General features: G+C 49.0%; 1 protein-coding gene across 17 annotated transcripts in view; it reads left to right on the top strand.

Moving 5' to 3' along the window:
- The window catches only part of LOC116947431 (calcium-dependent secretion activator 1), a 428,622-nt gene that overhangs the window by 179,415 nt on the left and 232,626 nt on the right, over positions 1 to 16,581 (top strand). For all 17 annotated transcript variants that reach the window (XM_032963139.2, XM_032963159.2, XM_076070599.1 and 14 more), the window contains exon 2: positions 7,734 to 7,847. In XM_032963139.2, coding sequence (XP_032819030.1) covers positions 7,734 to 7,847 — 114 coding nt within the window. The remainder of the gene's footprint in view (positions 1 to 7,733; positions 7,848 to 16,581) is intronic.

Below are 16,581 nucleotides of genomic sequence, written 5' to 3'. Positions count from 1 at the left end.
GTTGGATGTTGCAGTTCTACGATTTTGGGTGCACATTATTTCGGACGCTCTTTTAAGATGTGGGCAGTCGTGAGTAGAATGTTGCAGTGGTGTATTCTTTGGGGCATAGTATGTGAAGCGATTCACAATAAGGGAGAAATGGCTATTAAATACCACGGTGTCGAACGTACTCAAGACGAACTGCTTTTATTTATCTCTGCTGAGATGATGGAGGTGGTGTATATTCATGTTCAGCGACGTGTCAAGCCAGTGAATGAGTTCACAAACCAGCAATTACTTCTTCTCACACTGCGAATGAATACAGCCCAATCTGTTTTTTCACGTGTGATTTCCCAATCTGTAAAAGTGTCCACACGTATGAGGCAACAGCAGTAATTAAAGCCCTTTGTCGATCCACTGCTGGATGATGGCCTCCCGACTCCGTACTGGTCCTGGGGTTTCTCACCACGCCGGTCAGCGTGCGTTTGTTTAGGGGGCGGGGTGGGGGGCAGAACCAGTTCAGATCTCACTCGTCACTGATGTGAGCCTTGCTCGGGAATCAAACTCATCCAGCCACCTTTCGAGCTTGGCTGCGCTAACCTCCGTGCCACCACTCCGCCACGTCATGTGAATGTAATCCATAGATGCGAATGTAATGTCGGAAATGTGATAATCCTACGGCAGCTCATGCCTCTCATGTGTAATTACTTTCCATTCCTTCCGTGTATTCTATATGAAGTTGAACCTTGTGCTGTGGTCAAAGCTAAAACTCTATGAGTAATCCTGACCTCCGTGGAACCCCCGGAAACCACATTATCCCATCATGTGGCCCCCGCGTTGCCTCCAGCTATGGCTAATGTCGTAGGTGATTGGTTGGTATAGCCCTGACGGCACTGGCAAGAGCAATGGACGGGAGCAAACTTATCAATCTGTGATGATTCTGTCGTTTAGCCGGGGGGGGGGGGAGGAGGAGCGGGGAATTAAATCAACTCCCGACTTTGAAGTTGGAAAGAGCTGGAAACATTGTCAGTAGACATTTGTAAGAGCACCGTAGGGCCCCGCTTGGCTCAGATATCAGCTAGGGAGACGCAATGAATGGAAAAGTCACCCTCTGTTCACTTGTGCATTGAGGTGGCACTAATCTCGATTTTGTGGCCCTGAGCCAATGTTTGGAATTCTACATTCTCATGGCAGGGGCCAGTCTGTCAATACAATGGCCACTGTCAATTTCCCATTAAGTGGCACTATTTTGGTGACCCCGGATGGGTGATGGGCTGAGTGAATCCTCGATCGTAAACCGTGGGGGTTGTGAATCAAGCGCTCCAAACTGCAGTGCCACCAGTCGGAGTGCAGTGTAGAGTTATGACGGCGTGTGTCTCCCATCATCTGGACTTCATGAGACAGAAGTTCGAATTTCCTCACGAAACCCATTCGAGTCACGATGTGAAACCTGTGGAGCGATGGTCGAGTTGTTGATAGTGTGCCGCACTATCAACCTGGTGACCCGAGTGCGATTCCCAGCGATGGTTAACGTCAGTGGTGAGATCTTTACTGCCCCTGGGTGCTCTCACTTCACCAAGCCGCACCGACCAGCATGGTGAAGTATGGTCACACGTCCCCCATTACCAACATATCCGTGGACTGACAAAGGGCTGTGAATGTAATGTTATCTTTTTTTAAGATAAGCCTTGCACTCATTAATATTCGCCGGCAAGAGCTTTCACTCAGCATTAAAGCCGCATTGTTCATTTGTAATTGCAAGCACCCTTAATTTTCCTTTGACACAAATGTACTCAAATACTAATTACAAAATGTATTCACCTTAATTAAACAGTATAATATAAAGGCAACCCACGTAATTTTTCGGATATGTGTTTTTTATCACCATTTTATTATTTGCTTTTCGCAAGCGCTCACAAAACAACAAACTTCTGCGCGGAGACCGCGCAGAAGTTTGTTAAATTAACAAATTATTTTAGAAAATTGTTTCCCTTTCGCCAGCAAGCACCCACCCAGCAGATTTAGAAATGAAAATGTTGGCGGAACGAAAGCGAGGGGATCGTTTCTCGTGGGTGGGGGGGGGGGGGCTCTCCCGCCGGAGTGGAGAGGCGGCGAGCGCTGGGGGGCTGTTTGGCTCTGACCCCCTCCCCCCATGCCCCCCAGGTTCAGGCCCCGCTGAGCCGGCTTCTACCTTCATTGGATCGGCCCTTTGGTTGAGGGGTCCGATGAAAGTCTGTCGGGGCCTGTTGAGAAGCGGTCTCCCTTCATTATGTTTGTGAGAGCACAAAGTGCTGCTCGAGGTGTTGTCCCCCTGCGCGCTACGCGGACTCCTGCGCTGTTGTGCTACAACCAGCGTCGGTCGTCGTCATCAGCATCATCGTTGTCGTCGGCATCAGCAGCAGCGGTGGCACTGGTAAACATTCTGTATCCGCTGCTGGATGCACTCTGTAGGTCACTCTGTATTGTCACGTTTTTTTTAATCGTGATTTTTTTTTTAGCAGCCATTTATAATGGTTTTGTCAATCCACCGCTGAATAGGCCCATGGTGTTTTGCCATCGGGGGCTATTTTACTGCTGTGTTACTGATGTCCTTTATTGACCCGAGAGAGCTTCCGTTCACGAGTGCTTGTGGGAGGGGTATGGAAGAATCCGGAGAAAACCCACCACACCCGAGGAGGGTTAACACTCAAAGCTTCTTTGCACAGATTGATTCAAGAAATCCATTGCTATACTGCCATCTCTTGACCGTCTCGTAAGCCTCACGTTCACGCGATTGGTATGTGCGGAGGACATCCCTCTGTGTAGGGTGAGCACTGCTGACTGCCCACAAAGTGGCTCTGAGTCGCAATGCACCGAGGCAGTCCCCGACGGGGATATAAACTCACAGTACAACACAGTTTGGGTTCCTGTCGCGTCTGGGACTGCGCGTCTCAGGATTCTGAACGGAACCGTGGGCATATTTTTTTTTATATATACAGAGAGAAGCAGTCAGTCAGCAGAGGAATAAAGGAAGGTCTTGAGCCTGGACTTTAACAGGGCAGGGAGTCAACAGCACAGAGGGTTGGGGTGTAAGGGGTTCCAGGCCCTGGGGAGGAAGCAGAGGAGAATGAGTAAATATCGTAATCCATCCCCTTTCCAAATTGAGCAAAATATTTTTGTTGGCGGCTTCGGTTGTCAGTGGCAAGCTCCAACTGGCACCGTGTCGGGACGGCCTGGCCGGATTAACGAAATAGAAAATATTTTTTCATACTTTTATATAAATATTTTATATCAACAACTGCCCATTATAGAGCCGTGTGGCACCACCCGCGGAGGCTTCGTCCAAGCTGGCACGCTCTGCTGGACATGTCACGTGGACGAGGGAGGATGAAATCGCGCAGCCGCCTCGCCCCCATATCCTCCGCGTTGCGTCATCCCGAGATCGAAGGCGCGGCAGCGCCGTCGTTAGCGGCCAGGCGAGCGGAGCGCTGGACCGTCACCTAACGAGACGCTGGATTAAACCGGGTGGCTTTAGTTTGCTCCGCTTGGCTGAGTCGGCCGGCGGCCCCGGTACCTGCCGCCCCGGGGGAGACCTCGGCGGAGAGCACCGGGTACGGGCACCGCGCCCGCCGCGTGTGCGCGGTTGGGGCCCGCGCCTACCGGCCCTGGCTGCTCGTTCATTTACACGAGCAACCCTCGCCGCCGCGCCCGCCGCCGGTGAGCTAGCGGAATGCAGCGCGGCACCGTGAAGGTTGCCGTGAATGCGTTGCGTTCAGAGTTGACCGTTTCAGTCCACGGTTGGCACCTTCCCGAAGCTCGGTGCGGGCGTGCAGGGTGCGTCGCTCACGTTCGCTTCACTTCCGTCGTAATCGGCCACGGTCAATCCACTGCTGGATGAAGGCCCCCTCTCCCCAAGCGCCCGCCAAAAGGTTAACAATCCACCCAGTACCTGCACGCCAGCTGATTTCGTCGCTCCATCTCTTCGCTCGACGGGGCACCCCGGCCGAATTCCTCAGCGGCTTGGTTGCGCTTTGTTAGCGGTGGCGAGGTGGCGGCGTCCGAGCACTGAGCCATCCACAGTTGGTACCCTCGGTTGGATTCCGGGTAACTAACCCCCACAGTTCTCAAGTGTGGAGGAGACTCCTACGGTGTCAGCCCAGTCCACCGATGATGACAACGGAGCGATCCAACACCGCTGTTTAGTTTGGCTCAGCGCGGCTCTGCGGACTAACGTGATTAATCGCACCGGATGGTCGTCATGTGGCAAAACAGTCTTCGTCTTCTTTCTTCCGTACGGCTGTTGATGCAGATGCAGAGCAACAATGACAATTTCACATTTAGGCGGTGAAGCCCAGATAACCACGGCGTCAGGCGCAGGGGAGGAGTATATCATACCTGTGACGTCTCAGTGTCACGTGGGGGTTCATTACGATCGCGAGATACTCAGTGTTCAGTTGAGGGATTCCTTGTCCCGGGGCCAATCTGGCGCGTCGTTGTTCAGGACCATTGGCGTCACCACTGCTGCTGTTTGCCACTGAACAGGGCCATTGGCGTGGCTCCTGCTGCTGTTTGGCCCTGAACAGGGCCATTGGCGTCGCTACTGTTGCTCTTTGGCACTGAACAGGGCCATTGGCGTGACTCCTGCTGCTGTTTGCCACTGAACAGGGCCATTGGCGTGACTCCTGCTGCCGTTTGGCCCTGAATAGGGCCATTGGCGTGGCCCGTGCTGCTGTTTGGCACTGAATAGGGCCATTGCCGTGGCCCGTGCTGCTGTTTGGCACTAAACAGGGCCATTGTCGTGGCCCGTGCTGCTGTTTGGCACTAAACAGGGCCATTGGCGTGACTCCTGCTGCCGTTTGGCCCTGAATAGGGCCATTGTCGTGGCCCGTGCTGCTGTTTGGCACTAAACAGGGCCATCGTCGTGGCCCGTGCTGCTGTTTGGCACTGAACAGGGCCATCGTCGTGGCCCGTGCTGCTGTTTGGCACTGAACAGGGCCATTGGCGTGACTCGTGCTGCTGTTGCTCTGGAGACCGGGGAGATCGACGACGTTTCGTCGCGATTTCGCACTCAGCAGAGCGTGGCCGCGTGCAGGCTGCTGCTGCTGCTGCCGCTGCCATCTCCACTCCGGCAAAACGGTGGAAGCCGCCGTGCCTGGGGGTGGAAGGGCGCCCTCTAGCGCCGGAGTGTTTGAAGCGCCGCCGTAATTCGTTCACCGGCGTTGTCTTCCAGGACCCTTGCATAGCACGACGACGATGACGCGTGCGAGGAAGTTCAGGGAGTTGACGTTTCTGCACACGAGGACATTGATTTTGTTTGGCGCAATGAGGCGTGATTGCCCTGAACACTTCACAAGAACAACATGCTTAAAGTTGTCGAGATGCACACGCAGGGAGCCTTGTTTTGGTCAATCCACTGCTGGATGAGGGCCTCCACAAAGCCATGCGGGTCCTGGGGGCTATTTGACCATACTTCACCACGCTGGTCAGTCCAGGTTGGTCTAGGTAGGCAGCGTCCACTTGAGAGGATAGTACAATACAACAAGCGATTTTGCCGCACTGCAGTCTGACGACGCATCATCCACAGCCGCCTGTAGCACCTGTTTGCATGCAGGTAGCTCATTGAAGCACCCGCCAGGCTCAACACACCTGATGAGATTGGGTGCATTCAGGGTAGTTTCCCACACCTCCGATGAGCACGGTTGGCAATGTACGGTGCGAAAGAAGTTCAACTTACAGTAAGGGAGAAAAGTATTTGATCCCCTGCTGATTTTGTACGTTTGCCCACTGACAAAGAAATGATCAGTCTATAATTTTAATGGTAGGTTTGTTTGAACAGTGAGAGACAGAATAACAACAACAAAAATCCAGAAAAACGCATGTCAAAAATGTTGAAAATTGATTTGCATTTTAATGAGGGAAATAAGTATTTGACCCCCTCTCAATCAGAAAGATTTCTGGTTCCCAGGTGTCTTTTATACAGGTAACGAGCTGAGATTAGGAGCACACGCTTAAAGGGAGTGCTCCCTATCTCAGCTTGTTACCTGTATAAAAGGCACCTGTCCACAGAAGCAATCAATCAATCAGATTACAAACTCTCCACCATGGCCAAGACCAAAGAGCTCTCCAAGGATGTCAGGGACAAGATTGTAGACCTACACAAGGCTGGAATGGGCTACAAGACCATTACCAAGCAGCTTGGTGAGAAGGTGACAACAGTTGGTGTGATTATTCGCAAATGGAAGAAACACAAAAGAACTGTCAATCTCCCTCGGCCTGGGGCTCCATGCAAGATCTTACCTCGTGGAGTTGCAATGATCATGAGAACGGTGAGGAATCAGCCCAGAACTACACGGGAGGATCTTGTCAATGATCTCAAGGCACCTGGGACCATAGTCACCAAGAAAACAATTGGTAACACACTATGCCGTGAAGGACTGAAATGCTGCAGCGCCCGCAAGGTCCCCCTGCTCAAGAAAACACATAAACATGCCCGTCTGAAGTTTGCCAATGAACATCTGAATGATTCAGAGGACAACTGGGTGAAAGTGTTGTGGTCAGATGAGACCAAAATGGAGCTCTTTGGCATAAACTCAACTCGCCGTGTTTGGAGGAAGAATGCTGCCTATGACCCCAAGAACACCATCCCCACCGTCAAACATAGAGGTGGAAACATTATGCTTTGGGGGTGTTTTTCTGCTAAGGGGACAGGACAACTTCACCGCATCAAAGGGACGATGGACGGGGCCATGTACCGTCAAATCTTGGGTGAGAACCTCCTTCCCTCAACCAGGGCATTGAAAATGGGTCGTGGATGGGTATTCCAGCATGACAATGACCCAAAACACACGGCCAAGGCAACAAAGGAGTGGCTCAAGAAGAAGCACATTAAGGTCCTGGAGTGGCTTAGCCAGTCTCCAGACCTTAATCCCATAGAAAATCTGTGGAGGGAGCTGAAGGTTCGAGTTGCCAAACGTCAGCCTCGAAACCTTAATGACTTGGAGAAGATCTGCCAAGAGGAGTGGGACAAAATCCCTCCTGAGATGTGTGCAAACCTGGTGGGCAACTACAAGAAACGTCTGACCTCTGTGATTGCCAACAATGGTTTTACCACCAAGTACTAAGTCATGTTTTGCAGAGGGGTTGCAATGATCATTGATTGCATTAAAATGCAATCAATTTATAACATTTTTGACATGCGTTTTTCTGGATTTTGTTGTTGTTATTCTGTCTCTCACTGTTCAAATAAACCTACCATTAAAATTATAGACTGATCATTTCTTTGTCAGTCGGCAAACGTACAAAATCAGCATGTATGTGCATACGTAACTTGGGCGTAGGCGAGCTCGCTTAGACGCCTGCATTATTAACACGCCGTGTAAAAAATGAGTTGAGTGGAGTAATTGCGGTGTTAAACGTGAGGCGAAGGAGTGAACTATTTTTGTATCGATCTGCTGTCGGGACGGGTGACTTTGTGTGTTTTAAACTTCTGCGCGGGCGTATGTTTCGCAAAAGGACATCAACACCGCACCGCACCGCATTACGGCAGCCTCAATTCGGCGCGTTGCCGTTTGCGAGCGTCTTTAATTATAACGTTATCACAGCGTGCGGCACACAGAGCCGCTGTCGTTTACTCAAGGCCCGCCTCTCCCATATAACCAGCCGTGTGCGTCCCGTTGAAGTCTCACTTGGCTCCAAATGAAGGGATTTGTTTTGACCGACTGATTGAATCGTCCCTCTCTGTGGCTCTATTGTCTCTCCCCCCCCACCACCCGCAGATCAACAAACAACAGCTCCAGCAAGTGAAGGATCGTTTCCAGTCGTTCATCAACGGAGAGACGCAGATCGTGGCTGACGAGGCCTTCTGTAACGCCGTGCAGAGCTACTTCGAGGTACCGAAACGAGCAGAGAAACAAACTCCCCATCTTGCCGCACACTGCACCTAACAGAATCTCCAATAAAAAATGCCCTAAGTTGATTCCCCCTCCCCCCGATACGTACATTTACTGTGTTTTGCAACCGTCACCCGTGCTGGTGTGGTGTTCGCATACACGCGCGTGCGTGCGTGCACGGCACATTTAGCCAATCCGCTGCTGGATAAGGGCCCCTTCTTCAAGCCGTTGTGGGTTCCTCGGCGATAACTTCACCACGCCGGGCAGCGCGGGTTGGTGAAGCGGGCCGGGTGTCAGGCGTCGTTTGGCAGTGATGTTCACCACGGCCCGGAATCGCAACTCCGGTCACCATCGGATTCAGCGGCGCAAGAGCGCCAACCGCTGTGCCACACATCGAATCGACGCCACTGAGCGGTCCGCCGCAAAGGTTTAAAATTTCTTCGAGGTTCTGCAGATATGGCCGGGGATGCTCGATCCATGCCTCATCGGCCAGCCTGCACCTTCACTCTGCGGACAGCGTCGGCGATTGATATTCTTTGTTTTTATTTCACCAAACCTCGCTGCATGTTGTGGATGAACCGACGAGGGTGACTGGCGGATGCCCCAACTGCACTCCTCACTCTGCCAGATTGCTTTGTTTGAGGCCTGTGACACTTACTCAGCTTCTCTGTTGAGCGAGCATTGCTCCTGCACCTGCCATTGTTGCAGTCAAAGCCACACGCACACACGCACGCACACGCAGCAGTGTGCCGTGGTAAACTTGTCAGGCTCAGAACAGCACCAGCTGTCTTGTGTTTCAGCACTTCCTGCCTGCCGAGCGTAGTCCAGCTGTCTTTCTCGCAGACACGTTTACACACAAACAGGCCGTTGGGTCAAGTGCTGTTGGCGAGCACCTGTGAAGGCCAGTACAGCGGCCCAAGCGGTGGATTGTAACAAGCACCACGCCCGGCCACTTCTGTCTCCCTCCGCGCTGACGTTTCCACATCGCACCAGTTTCTCATTCGAGACTTGAGTCGACATCGAGGAGGCCCGGGACCATTTCAGACCTTCGTCGCCGACGTTGGCCACGGACGGGGAACCGGAACTCGGGGCTCGCCGGGTTCGCAGCGCAGTTGAGGCGAACGCGGAGAGACAGACGCGCCGCGCCCGTACACGTTGCAAACATTGTGTCACGAGGTGAGATAACGGCTGACAAATCAAGACCGGAAACCTGGCAGTATATCTTTCACGTCCACAATGCTCGGAGATAAGGCGGTGTCGGCGGCGCAACGCAACCCGTCTTTGTGTACGCAGATAAAATTAGGTTTTCTTTTTGAAGTGGCTTTGAAAAACATAAATGAAATGTTCAGTTGTTCAGCTGGGAGTGATTGGTGAGAGCTGTGTGTGTGTGTGTGTACGCGCAGGCAAAATATTTTTTTCAAAGGCCTCCCTCAAATCTCGTATCTCTCTGAGCCATCCACGTGCCCACAGTCTACGTGTGCGCTGCTACATTTGCCGATAGTGCGAGGCGATTTAAAAACGGGGATGTCGTATTCAGCTAGACACAGGTAGTGTAGCAGACGAACGTCTGCGTATGATGGGCAGCTTGTAAACGACCTGGCTTGGACCGTTGGCTTCTGTACAGCGAGAGGCGGCCGAAGGGGCCGTGACGACAGCATGTCTGGTCACGTGCCGCAGCCAATGTGTTTAGCTTTCCTATACTCTGCACCCGTGTCGTGCCCTTGGTATTGTTTTGTTGTCGTTACTTTGTGACCCGCCCCTCATGTACATCTGGGGAATAAAAGAGCTTCATAGCTCATTGGATTTCTCCAGGATAAATCAAGATTGTGAATACGTAAAAAAAATTTTTGCCAAACATCCTACATACAGGACCATCCTGAATACAAGTCTTGAAACTCATCCATCAAGGTAGGAGTGGTACGAATTAATGTTTTGTGTTGTATAGTTTTACTTCACGCTGGGACGTATCTCTGAACAGAAAGGAGAGTCCTTGCCTATCAACATGCCTGACTCCGCTGATGAGACACTGAATATCGGAGTTTTGTTTGTGTTGAAGCAATGCTGCTGAAATAGTGCACTCCCAGAAGGCCGTGTGTGGCTGATGGGATGTGGTAAAAAATACCAAAAAGTGAAGGGACAGATGTGTGAAGGAGTCGTATTGTCCGATTGCTGCTTATATTCTCCAGAATAACATCAATGATGAGTTTTTGTTGCGAAAATTCAAGGAATGTTGTGATTGTAGAGGTTTAGTTTTTCTTAAAAAACACATTTGCGTTGAATTTTTTTAAGACGTTGGTATTCTCATTGTACATAGAGTGTACGCCATTCAAATACTCCTTGTGATTTAAAATTTCTGTTATAATGGATTCCCAGTTTAACTCTTGCATCTTTATATCCCATGTTGATCATTCCTATTATACATTTATTATTAAAGCAATATTTTCATGAGAGAGTTTGAATGACTGCATCAGTTGCTCATGAATCAATTGCCTTAGCATCTTTTAAAAAAGCTATCCATAATGGAAGTGTGATATTTATTTGACCTTTCCAGTATCTGATATATGGGAAGGACGTGGCCAACGGTAGACAAATCTGTTCTCAACGCAGCGTGTGCTTGTGGCCTGTCCGTTATTTTGTCCTCTTTGCATTCCGTGACCTCGGGTCTGTAATGGGGTGAAGTCTCAAAGTCTCCCGGTCTCCCTTCAATAGAATAATTATTGAAGCATCGTAATTATCATGTTCACAATAAATGAATTTTATTTCTGCAACAGCATTCAAACGGCACATTCGCTAATTCCCTGGGGTGAGATGGATTACTGCATCACCAGGGCCATGAGGGATGGCAATGACGTGGGGAGGCCCTTCAACCAGCAGTGAATAGAACACGAATGATAACGATGGTGATGATGAGTATGATCATTTGGTTTTAACCTGATTTATTTTCTGTTTGCCAGATTTTATATTCTCAGTGGTTTTGCCTCTCATTTGCGGGTTTTGTCCATGCTCGCTGTTGGTTATTTTCAAGTTACTCGCATGGGTACGCTCAATTAGGGAATTTGCCAAATATGTAAATGTGTCCTTCTGCAAGAGATTGAGCCTCTCCTGGCTAAAAATTTCAAATGATGTCCAGCGGTTTCATTTTTCCATGAGTTACAAACAAGAAATCCATTGTTATGTGTTTTCCAGTTTTTTCACGGCTTGTGTGGGCCCTCCTCTTAATTGAAATCGATGAAGGAATTCATTGATCATTAGCAATGCGTTGACTGCTGTTCCGTTGGACACGATGTTACTGGATGGGCCTAATGGCGAGTGAGGCAGCTGCAGTGGAGGAACGTGTTACTGTGATCTTGTAGGAGCCTAGTAATTACATTATTCAAACTTTTTATTTTTTTTTACCAGGTAAAGCCCACTGAGCGATATATATTATCAGAAGCGAGCTGGACACAAATGATGTTTCAACGAAGTGGCTTATCATCTGCCAATTTTATAGCAGCCAAATATTCTAAACGCATGTTGATTCTAAATGTGGAGGGAAAAACCGGCGGACCCGGAGAAAAATCCACACGACCACGGGGGAGGGAGACACGTAGACTCCAAATATACGGACGTTAGGGTTGGGATCGGACCTACGACCTGCTGCATGCCAGGCGACAGGATTTAGCAACTGCGCAACCGTAGCGCCATAATGATACCCATACCGTTGGCGTCCCATTCCCATCGCGGCCACCCACGTGGTCTGCGTGCCGCGTGGACTAGGGAAACAAGGCGACGCTGGCACGTGAAGCTGCACGGGGCTCCAGCGGTCGTGCGACCCCCTGCCACTTCACACCGCTGCCGCCCAATTTAGTTCGACTATCTTTCCTCACCCCCCCCAGGGGTTTCGTTCTGAATTGAGATTGATCCAAGCGCGCACACTCAGCCTCAACGGCTGAGCCTCGGCATTCACCGTCATCATTAACCGACGGCTGCCTTATACATAATTGAGAGATTACACGTTCAGAGTGCCTTTGCCACTCCCGCCGGCATGGTTGCTAAAATACGCTTTGCTCTTTGACCCCACGATATCGGCTGTGCCCCATTGGACCAGAGTTATTGTCAAAAGAAGGGTTTGGCTCGGTTGATTGACCTTAGTTTAGCTGTGCATGAGCTCATGAATAAAATAGCACTTTTTTGCGAGGAAGACTAGTGTTAAGTAAGTAATGACAGCAGACACAAGGGAGCCGTGTACACAAATTATGTTTACAAACTTGTGCAGAACGCTAGAAATGTCGGAAATGAAGGGCATTTCACAGGCATCAACTTTCTACAAGAATCGTCTACATCATTGACATTTCGGAAATACTACAGGAGCTTAGCAAGTGAGTCGTGCAGAGTAAAAAAAAAGTGTAATGCATCGAGAGATAAGTAGCTACTCTGGCTGCAAAGTGCCTAGAATACAAGAGTAATGGAACTTGGTTTAAACTTGTTATTTGGAATAGGGAAAACAAACTGGCGACTCACTCCAACAATGTAACATTACTAAAGTGCAAGGCTGAAACGTTAGGGGCCATGCTTCGCAGCATCACAGCATGGTGGGCAATCAATAGTGTTGGCATCAACAGACCTTTAATAATATATCATTGCGCTGGGAATGGATTTTGATGATGATAATGACAACAATACTGATGATAGTGATGGTAGCATTCCAAAAAGGTTACTTGTATAAGGGCTTTAAAATATGTATGTATAATTATAACTTAATAGTCAATCCTTGTTTAATGTATTATTTTATTAGGCGCGAGCTCCATGAACACGTTGTTATCATCGCCTTGGACAAGATGTCACCCTGGCTCTCGTTGAAGCTTCGCGGGTTCATGCTGAGCGTTCGTGCAAGTGACGGGGAAAGTTTTCCGCACTCATTATTATGTTGGGAACACATCCGTGCCTACCGGGGTTATGGCTGTGCGCAGTGAGCGCTGCCTCGCAGAGATACAACGCGCCGAGCTGATGGAACGCACGCCGATGGTCGAGCCGTACATTTTTGGAATGGATTTTCTTTTTTTGACTGACTGATCTTTATCTCCGTGCCAGTAAAACCGAAGCTTTTTCTCCATCGCACGAGCCGGCAAGGTCATCGTTACCTTGCAAACTTAGCGTCGCATGCGAGTGTTGTTCTTTGTTTATTTTTTTCCCAAACGCACTTTTAAACTACGTTTCGCCAGGTTGTTCCGCCGTTGGAGCGTCTGCGACACAGTCGGGAGATCGTGAGTTCAATTCCCAGTCTGGGGTCTGGTGAAGCCCATCATCCTTCCAGGGTTGCTAAAATGGGTACCGGATTTGTGTAAAGTCAACACCAGGACATGGAGGCGTATGCCTGCAATGCAGCGCTGTGGAGGCGAGGGTTGGTGAACCACGCAGATTCGTCAAAGACTCCCAAAGGCCCTGGGCTGCGAGGTGCCCAGGGACTGGCAGTACAGCAAGTGGGGGGTTTGTGAATCCGTCCGTGTAGATCTTTAGGCATGGTAGTTTTCCCAGTCGCTCCAGATTCCTCCACATGCAAGACACACGTCCATTACGTAAACTGTTTGACATTGAAGTGAATTACCAGAATGTTACGCCGCTATCTTTCTGAATATAACATCAATGAATGTGATTAAATAATTCTCGTTTGTTTGTGCCGAAGAATAAAATTGGCCAACCATTTTAATGAAGGATCCAGGCTTTCCAGGATAAATAAAGGGCATTTTTTAAAGTGGAATTTTCCACTGATTAATTCAGTCAGACAGCAGAGGTGAGTGCTGCACCTGTGTGTATGTTTAACTTCTCTCGCACCGTACATAGCCAACCTTGCTAATCGGAGGTGTACCTGACTCACGTGAGCAGAGAAACACATTGTGTTAACATCATGGGACCTCCTTTGCCAGAACCGAAATATGAGAATCGGTTTTCCCATTTTTTCTGGCAACAAAATTTTGTCGCCAGAAAATAAGGCGAAAACCGGTTCGCACACTGTGTTAATTTTTACGAAATTCGTCAATGACATTTCTTTGAAAGGAAATATAAATATAATCGGTGACGTTTTTGAGCACAAGAAGGGCACGTACCCCTAACGGTGCTATTGACGAGCGTGTCGAGTTTGTGTTTTTTGTGCGTCTCGTGCACCACTGCCAATGCAAAACGACCAAATACATTTTTTTTATTTTAATAATGAATGACTCCAATTGGAGTGGTTGTGCAATATGTAGTTAACCTATGACAGTCGATTAGTCAATGAGTTGAAGTTGACTTGAGCAAACCAAACTCATTGGAGATGTTAACTACCTCGCCTGGTATACAGGAGGTCGTGGGTTCGATCCCAACCCTGATGCCATGGTCGCGTGGATTTTTCTCCCGGCCCTCCGGTTTTTTCCCTTCACATGTGGAATCAACACGCATTTAGAGTATTTGGCTGCTATAAATTTCCACTTGATAAGCCACTTCATTGAGCTATCATTTGTGGCGAGTCACTTCTGAAAAAGAGCTGTATAGCTCAGTGAGCCTTACCTGGTCAAATAAAAAGTTTCGTTTAGTATTATAGTTGGGTCGGGTGTTGGCCCTGTGTGCTTTAAATCCAGCTGCTTGACATTAATTCCCGGCCACGGCTGAGAATAGGTGGCGAGTGAAGTCTGAATTGGTTCTGGTCTTCCCACTTCACAAACCTCCATTGACCAACGTGGTGAAGTATGGTCAAACAACCACCGTGAGTGGCACAACATAGGCAGGCCTTCGTCCAGCAGTGGATATACCATGGCTGATGATTATGATGATTATTAATTATTTTGAAAGTGAACTTATAATTTGCACCAAATGACTCTGCAAAGCATGATGGAATATTGAATCTGACAAAGCACTTAAGAGCAGCCTCTTTAATTTCCCATTACAGTGTCGGCACGCCTCCAACTTGGCACCGTGCTTGGGAAAAAGTTCAGCTCTCAAGTTTATTTTGTTTAACCAGAGGCGGGAGCTAAAGAGACGAGTATTTCTTAATTTGCACGAACGACGTGGGTACACCAGCAGTCGTAAAACTGGGAAATAAACAGAAGCCAGAGCCAAAGCAACCCAAGTTTAAATTAGAGAAAAAACAGCCGCATTACAGAAGATGTCAAAAAAACATTCACAATCAATGAAAATTTAATTAAACGCGTTCCAAGTAACAAGAGTTGTCTTGGACATATTAGTTTAAAAAAAGCATTCACAATTAAATTAAGTTGTGGAAAACTGCAGTGTAGTTTCAGAGTATGTTTTGGCACTAATACGTAAACACACACGGATATGCGTCGAATACAACCGCAGGTGAAGTCGTCAAACAGCATCGGCAGTTTAGCATCGTATTCAAATATAGATGGGAGAGTAAAATCAAGGACTGTGTCTCATCTTTAAAGAGACAGAGGGGCGTTACGTAATCTCATTGACATTGAAGTGCAATTGCCAAACGTCAACACGTGGCTGATTTGCACCGCCAAAACAAGGGCCGGCCTTCTGTGCAATCTTGCTAATGTGGATCCTCGTCAATCGAATAAACGATGAGTGATTGGAGGTTACGGCTTCACATTATGCATGCCCTTTAAACGACTTCATTTGGTTGATGCACGTGGTTGCATCGAGAGTACGGAATTTGGCAAAATCATTCCCAAAGAGCCCCGGTCCCATCGGATCTCGGGAGCTAAGCCGGTTTCGGCCTGGATGTTGCTTGGACAGGTGATTGCCTGGTGTAGAATAGGTGCCATAGGCTGCGGAGGCTACATTCTGAGCAGCCGAGGGCAGTTCAGCTCAACCTGTTGTTCTACTGTACTTATATTCTCCAACGTCTATGCTCCCCTGCCTTCACCAATCCGCTTTGACCAGCGTGGTGAAGTGTGGTCAAAGAACTCCCATGACCCGCTCGGTTTGGCAAGACCCTCTTATCATCCATAATAGAGGTTTTTTTTGATTAGAGGTGTTTTTGGCCCTCTTATCCAGCAGTGGTTTGACTAAAGAGGTTCTGTCGAGCTGAACCTCACTGAGGCTCAAGGTTATATTCATCAGGAGGCTATTGCGAAAGAAGTTCAACATCCGTGCGTACGTACGAGGGGCAGCAGAGAAAGAGCAACCTCACAATGGGCTGCGATGTCACCTTGGCCTTAATGGGGACCCCCTTAGCACTTTGCACGACCCATTATTTTAACCCTTTAGCCTTTCTTGAACCCCAAATGATACTTCTAGCCCCTTAGGGGAGCCCTGGCTTAGCGAGGCGGAATGTGATTTGGATGATTCGTTAAACGGAGGTTCTGTGTCCTTAACAATCATTACGGGCCCGTGAGACATCTGTTCGATGAAGAGCCAGGTGACGTTAGCCCACGTGTCCCTGAGCTGCGATTCCACCACAGTTCAATACAAACACAATTCCCACGTCCTGTTGAGTTTCTCCATCTTATCTTTGGCTCGAGTCAACTCTTTGATTCGTAAGAAAGGAAGTCCTCGTTGCTGATGCGGTTAAGATGAGTCGGGCTTCTGAGTAGAATCACCCGGCAGCAGCCCCAATGTCGTCGGATCTCTTGAAGCTTAGCAGGGTTTGAGGCTGAATATCGCTTGGATGGGTGACCACCTTGCACAAATTGGCTGTCATCGGGCTGTGGGGCTACTTGGTTTGGGGAGTACGACAACATCCATAGTTCTACCGTACTTCTATGCTCCCACGACTGTGCTCCCTGCCTTCACTTATCTGCACGGATCAGCG

Source organism: Petromyzon marinus, chromosome 30, assembly GCF_048934315.1.
Source record: "Petromyzon marinus isolate PM22_M1 ecotype Great Lakes invasive population chromosome 30, UKy_Petmar_22M1.pri1.0, whole genome shotgun sequence".
NCBI classification, from domain to species: Eukaryota; Metazoa; Chordata; class Hyperoartia; order Petromyzontiformes; family Petromyzontidae; genus Petromyzon; species Petromyzon marinus.
This window is presented reverse-complemented; position numbering and strand designations above follow the sequence as displayed.